This window comes from Pelecanus crispus, chromosome 3 (assembly GCF_030463565.1).
Source record: "Pelecanus crispus isolate bPelCri1 chromosome 3, bPelCri1.pri, whole genome shotgun sequence".
Lineage (NCBI taxonomy): Eukaryota > Metazoa > Chordata > Aves > Pelecaniformes > Pelecanidae > Pelecanus > Pelecanus crispus.
This window is the reverse complement of record NC_134645.1, coordinates 132685511-132702011: the sequence shown is the minus strand read 5'-3', so window position 1 is coordinate 132702011 and position 16501 is coordinate 132685511. Positions and strand designations below refer to the sequence as shown.

General features: G+C 51.6%; 1 protein-coding gene across 1 annotated transcript in view; it reads right to left on the bottom strand.

Annotated features, from left to right (window-relative positions):
• Positions 1-16501, bottom strand: part of LOC104039232 (dystrobrevin beta) — a 105033-nt gene that overhangs the window by 8602 nt on the left and 79930 nt on the right. Inside the window, exons 13-14 of the mRNA XM_075707759.1 lie at positions 7597-7614; positions 1469-1619 (exon numbers count right to left, since the gene is read on the bottom strand). Coding sequence (XP_075563874.1) covers positions 1469-1619; positions 7597-7614 — 169 coding nt within the window. The remainder of the gene's footprint in view (positions 1-1468; positions 1620-7596; positions 7615-16501) is intronic.

Sequence of the window (16501 nt, the reverse complement as noted above, 5' to 3'; positions counted from 1 at the left end):
CCTTCCCTTCCCTTCCCTTCCTACCCTTCCCTTCCCTTCCCTTCCCTTCCCTCCCTTCCCTCCCCTCCCCTCCCCTCCCTCCCCTCCCCTCCCCTCCCCTCCCCTCCCCTCCCCTCCCCTCCCCTTTCTCTTCCCCCTCCCTCCCCTCGCCTCGCCCTCGCCTCGCCTCGCCTCGCCTTCGCCTTCGCCTCTCTCTCCTCTCCTCTCCTCTCCTCTCCTCCCTCTCCTCTCCTCTCCTCTCCTCTCCTCTCCTCCTCCCTCTCCTCTCCTCTCCTCTCCTCTCCTCTCCTCTCCTCGCCTCGCCTCGCCTCGCCCTCGCCCTCGCCTCGCCTCGCCTCGCCTCGCCTCGCCTCGCCTCGCTCGCCTCGCCTCGCCTCGCCTCGCCTCGCCTCGCCTCGCCTCGCCTCTCCTCTCCTCTCCTCTCCTCTCCTCTCCTCTCCTCTCCTCTCCTCTCCTCTCCTCTCCTCTCCTCTCCTCCTCCTCGCCTCGCCTCGCCTCGCCTCGCCTCTCCTCGCCTCGCCTCGCCTCGCCTCGCCTCGCCTCGCCTCGCCTCGCCTCGCCTCGCCTCGCCTCGCCTCGCCTCTCCTCGCCTCTCCTCCCCTCCCCTCCCCTCCCCTCCCCTCCCCTCCCCTCCCCTCCCCTACCCCTCCCCTCCCCTCCTCTCCCATTTCTCATGTTTAGCACTTTTTTCTCCTTCTCCCCACAGGGCTGCTGCATGTCTCCAGCAGAGCGAGCAAGCCATTCTGCAGCTGTGCATGCAGCCAACCGCTCCGTTATGAACAGCCTTCACCGAGTTGTGCTGCAAAATTTCATCGTCCTTTCTGCCTCATAACCAGCAGAGAGGTGAGTAGCTGTTAGCTAAATACTCTGGATAGAGGGCTGCTTGTTTTCCTGCTTTTGGTCATTAAGCTGCTTTTTTCCTCTTGCAAATCATAGCACAGTTCAACCACCAGATTTGTAGATATGACCAGTTTTTAATGTCTAACTCTTAAATTATTTGTAGGTGTAACTTTCTGGGATGGAAGATCCCTTCCCCTGGAGGGATGATCATCATCACAGAAATAACTTCATTAAGTTGTTAAGGTTAAAAACATGCCCTCAACCTCTTTCTTTAGAGCACAGAAAAGGGGTTCGTAATTATTGTCTCAATATTGGTGAGTTACGCTTCTGGTGTACCTAGCATCACAGAATGCTTTGGGTGCGAAGGGACCTTCAGAGCCCACCCAGCCCAACCCCTGCAGTGACAGGGACAGCTTCAACCAGAGCAGGGTGCTCAGAGCCCCGTCCAACCTGGCCTGGGATGTTTCCCAGGGATGGGGCATCTCCCACCTCTCTGGGCAACCTGTGCCAGTGCTTCACCGCCCTCAGCATAAACAATTTCTTCCTCCTATCAGTCCGAATCTCCCCTCTTTTACACAGCGATGGCAGGATTAACACCAGATGTGGTTCTGCTTTGTGCGATACTCACCTTGTGTGAAAGCTTCCTGCACGTCTCCCCCGACACCTGCAAGCGAGTCCTGCGGGACGTGAGTTGGGGTAGAGCCGGCGGAGGTGGATCTGACGGGCATGGGCATGGGGCGGCCGGCTCCGTGGGTGGGCGAGGGAGTGTGCTGAGCCCGCTGCTTGCGCCTGCACGGGAGACACGAGACACGGTTTCCAGATTTTTAACTTTTTTTTGGGTCAAGGTCTAAAAAGAATTCTGTAAAAAAAAAAAAAAATAAAGAAAAAGCATAAGGAAGGACGCTTCACCAAAAACACTCAATTTGAGCAATGCGATGCGTGATCGGTAGGTGTTGTGGGAGGACCCTGCAGCGGTGGCACGCCGGGCGCAGCACATCACGTGTCGGGCTGCAGCACCCGAGGCTGGGCTGCATGCAGTGCTCACAGCTACGTTGCCTCCGGCGCAGGATCTGACCCGCGGCCTCCATACCCTGTGCGTACCGCGTCACCGGTCAAAAGTCAAGTTGGAAAAACCCCAGGAAGGCACGGAGCGACCTTCCCAGCCGTGTGCTCCAGAAGGACCCCTCAAGTGCTTTGCATCTTGATATATTGATATATTTTTTATCTATTTCATATTTTCTTATTTATTACTAAAATAGTGATTTTTAATTTTTTTTTTTATTTTACATTTATAAACCTGCCCCGTCTCTGTGTGCTGCTCTGAGAACCTCGTGAGCAGCTTTGCAGTGCAGGTGCCGGTGCCTTCCCTAGAGCGAACTTCTGGAGCTCCCCTACAGCTCTCCACGGATGGCGAGTGATGGTACCGAGGGTCTTTCAGGTACTGCCTATCTACTCAAAGTCTGCTGAATGTCATAGCAAATCACAAACCAATAGAGAATAATTTTTTCCCTGCGGTTTGAAGGCTCCGAGAAAACTGTTGTAATATTCACTCGGGCACAACGCTCGCCGGCTTCAAAGATGCTGCTGCCCCAGCGAGGGCTCTGGAGCACAACCTGAGGTTGATGAGCAGGGAAAGGAGAGCGACAGCCGAACGCATGAGGAGGAGATAAATATAGGAGACCACAAGCACGCACTTACCGGCTCCGTGTTTTCAAAAAAATAATCTCACTTAAGCACTCGGCGTGTGGTGCCAGCAGGAGAGCGAGCGAGGAGGCATTCATCGAGCGCTGCACTCGCTGGGGTATTTAAGGACGTTTGCAGAGAGCTGGGTTCCCCATCTCCCTCCTCCGGCCGTTCATGGCAGAGGGGCCAGGAGCCGCTCGCTCCCCCAGCACCCATCCTCACCGCCCGGGAGGCAAGGACGGCACCCTTCCCCGCAGCACCAGCCATTATTTACGAGTGCTTTGAACGTGCACAGTACTACTTCGTCATGAATAACCTGGTTTTTCTCTGCAGCCACTCGTGTCTGTCAGCAACCTCTGAACCCTCCTGCTCAACTGCCAAGTTATTAGTGATCAGTTTTGTGTGGCTGCACTAGCAAGGGTTTATGATCTGTGACTGTATTTATATTTAAGCGCAGTCCCTCTGCTGCTGTTGATTAAAGGAAAGCTACTCATAAATAACTACACGCTAAGGGCATTAAAACCGTGCAACCCCTCTGAGCAAATACCTGGTTTGTTTGTGCCGGTTGCTTTGTCGCCTTTTTTTAAGCCTGTTCATCGTTTGCTCCCTTTGACGTGCATCAGTTACCGGGGCAACCCGGCCAGCGCAGCGGCGATGCCGCGTGGTGACACCGCCGGTGACACGGCCAGCATCCTGCGCGGCGCTGGCACCGCCGGCACCCCGTGCAGCCGGCCCTGGCGCTGCCGCAGGGCGCAGCGTCCATCACCGGCACATTTTACCCGCGCCCCGCATCAAGCGCTGCCCTGCCGCAAGGTCCTGCTTCCCGCGGGAGCAGCCGGCAATGGGATGCTGGTCGGGACCGCGCGGGGATGGCTGCAGCTCCGGCTAACCCCTGCCAGCCCGAAGGTGATAGTCTTATTAACGTGAAAAACCTAGTCATGTGTAAAATTGTAATTTTGAAACTGTATTAATAATAGGGGGATTTAAAGAAGCGAGCAAAATGTTCTTGTGACACGGGTATCGGCAGGGGAGAGGGCTGCAGGAGGGAAATGACATCTTTCGAAGGTAAAATCATTAGAAAATGCACATGCCACACCCGCAACTTCACTTCCCTGCACCGAAACCTCAAATAAAACCATAAAAAAAGACCCGAAAATGCACAGGGACAGGCAGGAGTGTCTGAATTTGCATAAATTTGCAGTAAAAGACGTACGCCCGCTGCTCGGCGCTCCCAGTCCGGCACGTGGGATGTGGCACGGCGAAAGCGGCAGCGCTCACCCATCCCACGGCTTTGGTTTGGAGGAACCTGCCCGTTCCCTCTCTTCTTCCCAGACCAAGCGTCAGCCTTGGCAGCCGCTCAGACGAGGAAAACCAGCCCATGCATCAATTAAGACCGAAAACCAGGAGGAAACCCAGCGCTAACACCCGCATCGGGGGCGGAGGCCGATGAGCTGGAGCTCGCCTTTCCCCAGGAGGGAGCTGGAGGAGGGTGGGGGAATATTTTATGTTCTGAAGCTCGTTCCCCAGGTTGCACCGTGCGTTGCGGCACCTCGACGCGTGTTCCTGTTAACCAACTCAGGCCCACGGCTGGCCAGGGATTGCAAATGAAAAGCCGCCTAGAGATTTAGTTATTTGGAAAAGCAAGGGTTCAATTAATAAAATAAGACCTGAGCGCTGACCTCCTCTCCCCAAAACACATTTGCTTAAACCGTGAGGGGACAGATTTTACCCTGCGCAGCAAACTCAACCCATCCCAGCCCTCTCCGTGTCTGGCCCGTGGTGGTTTTGCGGACATGCTCGCTCCTTGGACCAAGGGGAGACCCTGAGCCCCAGAAACGCCCCCGCTGGCAGCAAAAGCCAGGAGAGCAGCACCCAGACACCCTCTGTGCACACGGAGACTTCAGTCCTGGCAGGAGGGAAAGCTTTTTTCCCACCGTCATTCATCTTCGAGACACGCTGTCTACATTTATATTCTTAGAGTAAGTGCCCAAGCGCGCTTTTTTTTTTTTTTTAAAGTTTTTTTTAACTGCTGGGCACACAGATGGGCCATGCCGATTTGCATACTGCAGCCACCGGAGCGGTGGGGCTGGGAATGTCCCTCACCCGTGCGATGACGCGGTTCCTGGAAACCGTAGTGATTTTGAGAACAGTTCGTGAGGTCACACACAGACGACTTATCTCGACAGGGAGCAGTTACAGGGCAGAGCTGCGCTTCCCTGCTGCCCCTGTCCCTCATGCATGCTCACACCCCCGTGCTCAGCGACCCCGAGCGATGCACCCCACAGCACTCAGTAGTTGAAGGAGGATCTGAAAGTTTTCGGTTCAGTGAAGGCTTGAAAATCACCTTCACAAGAAACACTGCCTGCTGGAAACGCGGCTGCTGCTCAGGGCTGCGGTTCCCAGGCTGCTGGTGCTCCCCGAGCTGCACTGGGATCCCATGGGCTCCGCTTGCTGCACTGGGATCCCATGGGCTCCGCTTGCTGCACTGGGATCCCATGGGCTCCGCTTGCTGCACTGGGATCCCATGGGCTCCACTTGCTGCACTGGGATCCCATGGGCTCCACTTGCTGCACTGGTGGGTTGCCCCAGCCAGCAACAAAGCACCCACCAGCTGCTCGTGCACTCCCACCAGTGCGGTGGGGGAGAGATGTGGAAAAGCAAAAGCAAGAAGAACTCATGGGTCAATGTGGGATGGACTTCCTAGCCAAGGAGAGCTGCACCTCTCACTCCTGATGTAGAAGATGAATGAAAAAGCAATGCCTGGCCAACACCGACGCTAAACCTTCTTGTGCAGCATCTACCAAAGGACAGGTGGGAACTGCCGTGGTCTGAGCTACACCTGCACGTGCATTGCATGTGCAAGCTTGCAGGGGCTGTTACAAGGCCCTCCGAGTTTACGTCTCTAGCAGGAAAGAAAGAATCCGACCTCCTTACAGATGATTTCTTGGGAGATCTCTCTGAGGCCACAGTCCCCATCAGGTGGCCATACTTCTCATGAGAGGAGACAACATCTGAACAGGTCTAGAATGGGATAGGAGACCTGCACAAGCCTCTCTGGGCTGCCTGGGCTGCATGAAGAGCTGAATCCCTTTGGGATCCTTTCTGCTCATGGCAGAACCTGACACAGGCTGAGCACTGGTGGAGCTTTCCCAGGCCCATACGGAAACCAGGCATCAAAGGCATGAAGAAAAGGAGCAACCATCACTGCAGAACCTAAACCCCAGAAGTAGCACTGACATCATGGACGCAATGAACAGGAGCTTTGGGAAGGAAAGGAAGAAAGATCAAGTCCAAAGCAAATTTGTAATGACGCATTCACCAAATGACAAGCCAATAGATGTCGATTCAACCTCAGCAACAACCTCAGGGTGTGTGGGGAGTGTTCACTGCTGCACACAGTTTGGATAAGACTTTCTGAACGTACTCTAGAGGTAACGCTGGAGCAAAAAATACTGTTGTCTCCTGTGGGCAGACGTACTCCCAGCGTGAGCATACACACAAACAGATATCTGCAGGAGAGGTGCTTTTCAGGCTCAGGGTTGCATGTGGTTCTCTAGCACCTGGTAATACCTGGTTTTGTCTAATTCCAGATAAAATAAAATAAAATAAAATAAAATAAAATAAAATAAAATAAAATAAAATAAAATAAAATAAAATAAAATATCTATTTTACATATTGATCTTTCTCTTCTTGTACCTTATATAGCGCGTGTGGTCTTAACACGCTTGTGTGTTTTCCCTCTGCACCGAATGATGCGTCCTGTGGAAAAATGATGCATGCGGAAAAATGGTATATGACCTCTAATTGTCATGCATATACATACAGAAAGCAGAAATAAGAACGTATGAGCTGGCTTTTCCTAACCGTTAACACTATTCGTACCACCCCCCAGCCCACGACTCTCAGGCAGCGTGTTGCCTGTGGGACCCCAATGGCATCTGCAGCCACAAGGAACTCAGAGGTTGACCCAAGGGAGGAGGCTCGAGGACACGAGTCAAAGCCAAGGACACCCACGGTGACAACGAGCCTCACCAACAGCTGGGCTCGCGCTGCACAGCATGAAACCAACCCTGTCCTAGAAAGCACTTTATCTACTGAGAAAGCAAGAAAGACACCTGGGGCGGATGCAGAGGGAGCAGCACAGAGCCCTGCCAGCAAAGGCAGCCACCACACAACCCGCCCGTGCCAGGGGCTGGCCGGGCGCAAAGGAAGCCGTGGGAGGACATGGCGGGTGTAGCTGTGCCTCTGCAGACGTGGGAAGTGAACCGGGACAGCCCGGAGGCAGCACGCGGCTGTTAATGGCTACGCTCGGAGATGGCTCCCAAGGCCGAATGAGACGGCATCGCTGGGGGTCAATAAATCACTCTCGCAATCTCTCTTCTCCAACGGCTGAAGGCAAAAGGAATGACGGAAGGAATGATGCAAGGTCCAGTAAATATTGGAGTTGAGGCTATCCCTGTGGTTTTCGAAGCTGCTGAAGTGAGCCTGCGCTGGGGCTGTTGTTTCGGTGTCTCCATTCCCCAGCACAGGCAAATCTTCTGCAGCTTTGCCTGGTAAAGAGACCGGTCTACTGAGGAGCTGTGCATGGCTCTGCTGCTCCAGGGCCACCACAGCAGAGCTCACAGGAAGGGAAACTCTGGGATGCCTTTTGTAAACAGAGCAGAGGCAGATTTGAATAGGTTTGTAAACTCTCTGACTCTGTTGGACTTGCAGCCTTAGAAAATCCTGGGAATTAGTGGCTCGTTGCATGTTCTTCCTGGAAACTGCACCAGGGAGGACACAGAAGATGGATTTCAATTTAGAAAAACAATGAAGGAAACCTCTGACCCAGCTCCTGAAATGTTTGGGAGCTGACTTCATTTCATTGGCCCCAGCTTATCAAGTCTTGTATACAAGAGTTCTGAGGTTTAACCTAAAAACCCCCTTAACATTTCCTGAAGAAAAGAGGCAGAGCTCTGGCCTGTGCACCAAACCCGCTTCAGCGGAGGTACAGGAAGCAGTGACCGTAATAGCTTTTAGCAGGTATACAAAACGCTGTTGCACCATCTCCTCCCTCATCCCAGCACTTTAACTGGAGGTCCCCCACCTCTCTGGTGACCTGCTGTCAAATTTTCCACAACCACCATGACAGAGGAGAGATTTAAAGGAGAATGGGATGAAAAAAAGCATCAAAAAATTCAGGTCGGAAGGAGCCTCAGAGGGTGTCCAGACCAACCTCCCCTTCTGAGCAAGGTCAGCTTCAAAGTGTTGCTCAGGGTCTTCTTCAGCTGAGCTTTGAAAATCCCCCAAAGGGAGATCCCACCACCCCTCTGGGCAGCCTGCTCCAGAGTTTAACCACTTTCGTGGGAATTTCTTTCCCAAATCCAGCCAGATGCCCCCAGCCAATGTGTGACCTCCTGCTTTCTCCATGCACCTCTGGGAAGGCTCTGGCTCTGCTTTCTCCTTGGTCACTGTTAGGAGGCAGAAGATTACAGCTGGCTTTCCCTTTTGCCTCTTCTTCTCCAGGCTGAGCACAACCAGCTCACATGTCACCCTGACCAGAGGGTTTTGTAGGACATGGACATTAGGAAAAGCTTCTTCATGGATGGTCACCAGAGAGGCGAGGGACCTCCATCCTTAGAGGTTTTCAAAGCTTGCCTACATGAAGCCAGAACTAACTTGATCCAGTGCCAGCAGCAGTCCTGCTTCAAGCGGAAAGTTGAGCTAAAGACCCCCAGAAGGCCCTACATCTCTACGATCTACAGATGTTTACTGAGAAACTAAGAAATCTTGCTTTGCAAGACATATACAGTGATTTTAATGCATTTCATTATGTAGCATATTCCTATGAATAGATTAAAATAAAAGGGATCTTGTATATGTATAAAAACAAAGAGCTAACAGTTTTTACATAAGTGATTTAGACAAGTAAACTTCTCATCGTGCCCCAGACAACTAACTCCAGAAAATACATTAGAAACAGAACAAAAACGAGAATATGAACACATGGTCTACAACTATCATGCTTTGTTCTGCAGCCTTGCTCTAGGAGATAACGCAAGCCAGAGGATGGCAAACAGCATCCAAGCAAAAGCAGGGGTCTTCATTAGAAAGTGAAATGGCAATGGGTTTTTCATCTGTGTATCATGCACATTCAATGTCTAATTCACATTTAACATGCTTTCCTTTGTCTTTACTTAAGAATGATGAAATGGCTCTTGAGCCCAGCTTCCTCACGTCAAGTATCATGGGGCTCAAGCTGAAGAGCTTTTATAATGCTCACTGTAAGTAATTGGAGCTCTTCCCCATGCTGCAGGGGCTTTCTCGGAAACAAAAGCCCCTCTCTTCTCGCCCAGGTGTTCTCCCCATGTCAAGGGCTGGGGGGGCACACCGAACCGAGCTCCCCCCCAGCTGACGCTGCCCGTGGCTTTCTCTGCAGCTCTCTTCTTGTTCAGCCCCTCGGGCCCTCTATATCCCCATATTTTCAAATAACATTGGCACTCCCCTGCTCGAATGGGCAGAGTAACCTCTGCTGACATTATCGCATGTAGCGTGACCACAAAATATTATGTAGCAGAGAAGAAAAAATATGCTTTCTGCATATTTCACCAAAAACCTGTCAAATAGGAAATCAAGTTATTCCTTCCATGGATGTATAGGTCATCTGTCTAGCCTACACCATCTGTGTTTAAAATTTCATGCATAGATACAACCCAAAAGCCGCAGCGGTCTTGCATTCCTCTGCTCATTTTGGGGCTGAGCCAACTCAATAAATAGCATCGAGGAGCCTGAAAACAACGAGCTGAGACGCTCCGTGCACTGAGGTTAATTTTGTTTAGAAATGCCTTGAAATATTGGGGAAATGTATAAGTCCTGAAGAGCGCGAATATTTTACTACACAGAATGTGACGGAGTACTGCAGGCAGGTTGGGCAGACAGCAACCCTTGGCCAGCGACCATTCAAACAAACCAACAAACCCAGGCGTTTTTAACGACGAGGAATAAGTGACAGAACGGATGTCGGAGAAGTTGGTTTTGCTGAAAAGAGACCCTGCCAAATAACACTTGATTCCCATCCTTGAGAAGATTATGAGTTTTATTGATGGGGATAATTACGGAGAAATGATATCCTTCATAAGGTATTTGATTTAGCAATGTGCGACTTTCTGATGAAAAAAGCGAGCAGTAGGCAGCAGCAGCAAAGCGCGCTCCGCACAGATTAAGCGGAAGATGACTGTCAAAAAATGCACCACCAAAGGGCACGTCCCATCGAAGGTGATTTGGGTTTGGTCTTCAGAGCAATGCATCGCCCGAGTCCTGCCTGACTCTCCTGCCACAGCCACGTGCTGTGCACCTCCTCCTCCACCCTGACCACTTGCTGGCATCGCTCTCCCCATTTTTTTGCAGTTTTCATGCATGCTTCAATGTCTTGCCTGTCCCCACCGCTGGAGCAAGAGCAAGCACTTTGCGTGCATGGACATCCCCAACGTGGACGTGGAGCACCTCTTCCATTAGAGTCTACTGTAGAACCAACATGCTGGAAAGCTACAAAAAACTTTGCAACTATTGCCACTGAAGTAACAAAAATAACTTGCGTTTACTGCAATTTCAGGTATTTTTTCTGCAGTCAAGAGTTATGGAAGCTGCTGTTTACACAGGTGAGGTGCAGGGAAAGGACGTTATTTGCTGACACAGAAATGAACAGGATCAGAGGAAAACGTAGCTGTAAGAAAACACTTCGTCCACCCCTGTGCACCACAGCTGGCTCCATTCTTCATAATCCCTTCCTGACAGATGTTTACCCAACATGCTCTTAAGAACCTCTTCATTCAGATTTTCCTAAAGTCTAAATGAAACTCCTAAATGAGATTTTCAGCAAGTGGAGCCCGCGGCGTGGCCCAGCCCCGCGGGGCAAGGACAGCAGCTCTTCCCTCCTCTGTGCAGCGACCTTTTCTGTGTCTGAAGCATTCTAAACCTGCTCTCAGTCCTCTCTTCTCCAGGTAAACAGCTCTGGTCCTTCAGCCCTGTCGGGTGAGCCAGCGGTTCAGCCAAGACGAGCTTCCTCACCGACCTCCTCGGGACTTGCCGCATCTTTTTGGAGAGCCGGAGCCCAGCAGTGGACCTCCTGTTTCAGGTTGGGACCACAGCGAGGGTCGGTGGAGTAGGAGGCTGGTTTGTGGGTCTAGCGAACCCCAAAGTCATCTCTAGTCTTTTTTTTTTTTTTTAATACCATGAGAGCATTGACTCACGCTTGCTTCGTGATCCACCATGGCCCCAGGTGCTTCCCTGCAGAATGGCTCTCCTTCCAGTTGCTTCGTATTTCGAATTTGCTTAGCTGATTTTCCCGCATACATACTGCATACATTCCTTCGTACATACTGAAATCCAATTTCTTTTTCCCCTCCAAATATTCCTGCAATTTTTCAGGATAATTTTGAATTCTCATCCCGTTCTCTAAAGCCCCAGCACTCTCCTCCTGCTTGATGTCAAGAGCAAATCCAAGTCCCTTGCAGGAAGGCTGAATAGTAATTAATTCAGGACAGAAATAATGAACTATAGAGGAATTTCAATTTACACGTCTTTCTATTTTAACAGAAAACCCTTGACAACTGATCTTGGAGAAAACTTTCCCAACCAAATTTATAACTGCTTTGCATGAAGCTCATCTAGCCTATGCTGCTCCAGCTCTACGGGAGGAAAATAGGACTTTGCTCTGGAGTAGGTCTGCAAAGGAGAACTACAACGGGGATGCTCACTCTTTGCTGCTCTTTCCTAATACACATTTATTTGAATTGCTTTAACCTGTGAAAAAAATTGGAATGCTGTTAAGCCGGTTTGGTGTAAGACCGTTTGGTCTTGTCCTTACAGCTTTCGCAGAGGAAGCGGGTAGGTGCTAGAAGCACGACCACGCAAGTGCACAACAACTGCTGCAGCTTGAAGGTACCAAATCCTATTTTCCTGGGACACCACCGGAGCCATTCCTGCTCCGCAGCCCCTCATGCAATTGAATATCACGACTGCAGTCACCGGGGCTGTAATTTCCCTGCAAGGTGTTTCTCCAGAATTCGGGTCTGTATCGGCATTTGCCGTTTTCCTTTTTACCAGTAATTTAAAAATTATTGATGGTAACCAGAAACGGGGGAGAAAAAGCTTTTCAGTGCTGCAAATGAAACTATTGCTGTTGCTGCCTGAATAATTCCAGCTCGATCGAAGCGTGTGCTAAAAATAATTCAATCCCCTCTCTGCAAATAGTCTTTGAGGAAAATATTTAAAACAGAAAATAAGGTCAGTAAATCAGACCCCCACCAATCGGTCCTGTTGACCTTATTCTTGTAGGAAAATTGAATTTTCCTGCTCTCCATGGCACACCAGCCAGGGCTATCGGCTCCAACAGGCCTCACGCTGCCAGCTGCCCTTCTCCAAGAGCAACCACGTCACGGCAAACATAAAAGGCTTATTAGTTGGGTAGGCTAATAACCTTTCTGAAGCGTTAATAAAATCCCCCGACTAAAACCTAACGCAGGGCTGTTTTCATGGCAATGGAGGGAGTGAGGCACGGTGCCCGCTCCCCCAGACCCCCTGGTCCCCTTGGTTCCCCCAGTCTCCCCAGTCCTCCCAGTCTCCCCAGTCCCCCCGGTCTCCCCAGTCCCCCCAGTCTCCCCAGTCCCCCCAGTCTCCCCAGTCCCCCCGGTCCCCCTGGTCCCCCCGGCGCAGGGCAGCAGCCGGGGAGCTGCCGGCTCGCCTGGACAAGGGCTTCCATCCCGCTGCAGCAACGTTTGAACCCATGACGCTCCCGATTTGCAGAGGCACACACTGCTCCGAAACACGGCGCGAGCAAAGTGCTCCGCACGGACAGAGCGCGTCGCTGGCACCCCGACATCTCTCGGTGTACCTATGCACCTAGCTATAAAAAAAATTAAACATATGTATTTATATAGAGAGGGCTCGTGTGGGCGTGCGTGGGGGGATGCATTACAAACACCACCCTCCGAACTCTGTTTTGGATCCCCGCCGCTGCTGGGCTTTTCGGCAATGCCAACCCAGCGATGCCAACTGCCTAAGCCAGGGGTGGAGCGCAGAGGCCAGGCAGAGTTGACGGGATTATTGGACAACTCGTTGCCCGCCGCACCGAAAGGTTTGCCTTTAATTGTTCAAAATCACGTAATTAGATTAGGTACACAAAAGCACCCAGCAATCCTGCGTGGGCTGTGAGACAGGCAATCTGGCGGGGAGGCTGAGCGTGCCGGGGGGGGGCACGCAGAGGGGGGGAGAGGGGGCCAAGGCTGCGCGCGGAGCAGCCTTTGTTTTTAAAGCACAGTGTTAATTAACAGCTAGTTTGCTTGGGAAGAAGATGGCTCTTCCCTCCTGACCGCAGCTCCAGCCCTCGCTGCAGGTGAGAGCCACGCACCGGGCTGGGGGCTGCGGCCAGGCTGGAAAACCCCCGTGCCCCCCGACTGCTGCCTCGCAGAGACCGAGCCCGCCGGGCTGCAACACAGCTACGATCGGTGGTGCTAAATTAAAACCGCTTCGCCAGAGTCCCCGCTTCCCGTCCCAAGGGCAGGGCCCCGTGGCGATCGCCTCCACGCAGGCAGCGCCCCGGGAGCCGGCGGAGCCTGCAGCGGAGCGAGCAGCTGATCCCGCGGCAGCTGGGCAGGACTCAGCGCATCCTTCTGCCAAACTGGGAGACATCTAGCCCCAGCGCTATTTCCTCTGCTGTTCTGGCAACCGCCTTGTATTACTCAGCTCTTTTCACAATTTGCCTTTTCAGCTTCCATTCTAACGCCCGGATAACCCATGACTTCGGGACAGCTATTTTACGCAACGTCGCTGTCACTGCGCCGGGAGGTGAGTATTTTCGAACCGTTTTACCCGTCGAGCCTGGGGAGCTGCTTCGCAGGGCTGCTGAACGCGATGGCCGCGCCGGCAGCCCTGCCTCCCCTGCCTCTCCCCTGCACAGCAGGCAGGGCGAGCCGTGTCGCAGAGCCACGCACGCTCCTCGCGGAATCAAACACCGTGTTTTATAAAGGAGAAGAGCGATGAGGATGATTCTCCCTGGATTACGACAGAGAAAAGGGGGAGAAAGAAGAGAAAGGTCCACTTAACTTCCATCGGTCAGATTTAGAAGAATCCATGTTTTCCAGCAGTTACCCCTGAGCAACCAAATCCTTCTTTTATTGGTACAATAAAGCAGAAGATGTGATCAGTATTGGCAGCTCCTGCCTTTTCCGCGGCAGTTCCAGTCCTGAGAATGCCCTCCCTACGCTTTGCCATCATTTGGCTTTTTCTGGGGAGGGGGGGAGCCTTCTGCTGCCCGGCTGCCGAGGAGCCGCAGCCCCGAGACCCCCACAGAAACAGGTCTGCTCCGTCCCCAGCTCCACCGCGCGCGAGATAGCTGTTTGAACTCCTCCATTCATGAAATGTTGTTTGTTTTCATTCCTCTCTATCCCCCCCAGCTGTGGGATATAGAGCAGGGATCAGGAAACAATAAAATCTTGGTTACCACACAGAATGCCTCCTTTTTCCTAGCTGCTTTCAAAGCCTGACATTTTTGCTTTCATCCGCCATTTCCACAGTTATGGGGCATGTGCTGCCTCCCCTTCCAGCGGGGCCTCATGTGGGGATCCCGTAACTGCGCTCAATATGTACCAGATTGCTCCCCTCCCCAGCATCCAGCATCGCCTCCCACCCCGCCGCTCCGCGCTCTCACTTGCAGCGGTTCCCAGGACTCCTACAGTTTCAATTCCCATCCGATCCCCTGACCGACTTGTATTACAAAGGCTAAGAGCAAGTGTTATCTTTCAAAATTATCCGAGTTTTGTTTGCAGGCTTCTCAGTTGGTGCTTTTTACCCCTTTAACTCGTCAGCATCACTGACGTGGCTGGCGAGCTTTCCACCGCGCCTGCCGAGGCGAGCAGAGCTGCTCCGGTGCGTCCCCAGGCCCCGTCCTGCAGCACCAGCCCTGGGGGGGTCTGCATGGGGGCGGGGTGAAATGTCTTAATTCTGGGAGCATCCAGAGCAAACACCGGAGCCACCGCCTGCGCCGGTGGGTCCGGGATTTCTCTGTTCTGCAGGCATTACTAGGAGACACGTGAAGTGCCTCGGGTCTGATTTCCCCACCGTTAAAAAACCATCTAGAAAAGGTCACCCAAGCTGAGAAGGCAGATCTGCACTACCAGAAGTACAAAGGTGATCTGCAACTCTGTTTGACTCTCAGCATGCTTATACCACGGCAGCAGGATAACGAGAGCGTACCCATTACTGCCGTTCAGACACGGGAGAGGAGCCATCTCCCCTAGGAAACATCAGAAGCTTTTATTGGGAACTTGTGCTCAGCAACCAGGTTGTTGAGAGCACACGTCTTGCAGCTCTGGCTCCACGGCCATCTCTCCACGAACACGCAGCCTGATCAAGGCATCTCTCGTCATTTGTGGCTACCTATGAGCAAGTGGCCACGGGCCAGCCCAACGGCTCCAATACACCGTGCCACCGCCGAGCGGCAGGAGGGAACAAACCTGGAGGATGCAATAATCAGCGTGTTGTAGCACAACACTCATCTTTGACATCTTCCTTCCCAAAATTAAATTCCTTCTTCCAAGGAGAACTGCTCTTAAGGAGAGAGAAGTATTGCTTGTGGTGGTTCTTGGGCAGGATACAGGCACTGTGATGATGGACGCCACCCAATTAAAGAGCTTATGGGGTCAGAACCAGAAGTAATGGGTCTCTGAACAGATCCGGCTTTTAAAGTCACTGATGAAATTCCTCCTTGGTAGCAAGAGCATGAAGTTAAAAACACAGTATATAAACAAGTTTGCACATGAGCTTCTAAGCCGGCAAGGGCACGTGACTTGCAAGATAGCTGGACATGAACCACAGCTCTGTCTAAATGCATGACAGATATTGACAACAAAGAAGTACCTTTGTAATGCTGGATGAGCTGTGCTCCCTTTTCACAGACCAGAAAAAAACCTTCCGAAGCTTGCAGCTTCTGGGGGGCCCCCCCGCAGTAGACAAAAAGATACACATCTAGTAGCATAAGCTTAAACACCGCATCCAAAGGATAAAGGCATTTTGGTTAGCCTGATGCGATAACCATTGCCAAAGACACAACAAAGAGAATGATAAGGGAAACAAGAGTGTGAGGAGCTGAAAGGATGGATTGTCGACTTGTGACCATGAGACAGAAGCGTGAAATCTTCAAGCCAGAACACAGAGTTGTTAGACGGTGCTCAGAAAATGAACTACCAAGGAATCTGCCCCAGGCACCATGCAATAATAGGCTACAGGAGATAAACCTGGTATTTGGTTTTGTTCTCTGAAACAGTTGTCAGCACAGGTCAACTAGCAAAGCAGGGTTGTGATTTGTGGCTCTATATCGCCGTAAAAGTGAGAAGAAAATGGGTTCTGCTGAAAGACAACCTGCAGGCTGGAGGATGCAAGAGGAATTCCTGAGGGATTCATCTATTTAATATTCTAATTACGTGCACAAAAATAACTGCACTCTAATGAAACTTCCTGATGACATAAAGGTTAGGATGAATCATTAATACAGAGGCAGAGCAGAATATTGCACATGAACCGGAGGCTCAGAAGAATAGAAATGGCGTGGGGTAGACTCACGCACCACAGAGCAAGGTTTCTGATGCCTGGGCATACAGATGCCCACAGGGTGGCAACTAGTTACCAGGCAAGTATGAGTTACTAGTTACTAATTCGGAGATAAATACTAGTTACCAGGACAGTGTAGTCATGTAAGTAGCCCCAGGGCACACTCAGAAGGTATTGCCATTAATACGTCCTCACCTCTATTCTAACATACAAAATCCCCTGCAGAGCAACACGTACCATCCGGTTAGTCCTGTTCCAGAAAGGGGAATTTGAAATGGAAACGGAGAAAAGGAAGGGAGATGCAAACTCTGTTTTCCATCTTAGCAAAAGTGAAAATATTATTGGTACCTAGGGACAACAGTGTGGTGAAAATTTTTATATAAATGTAAATAG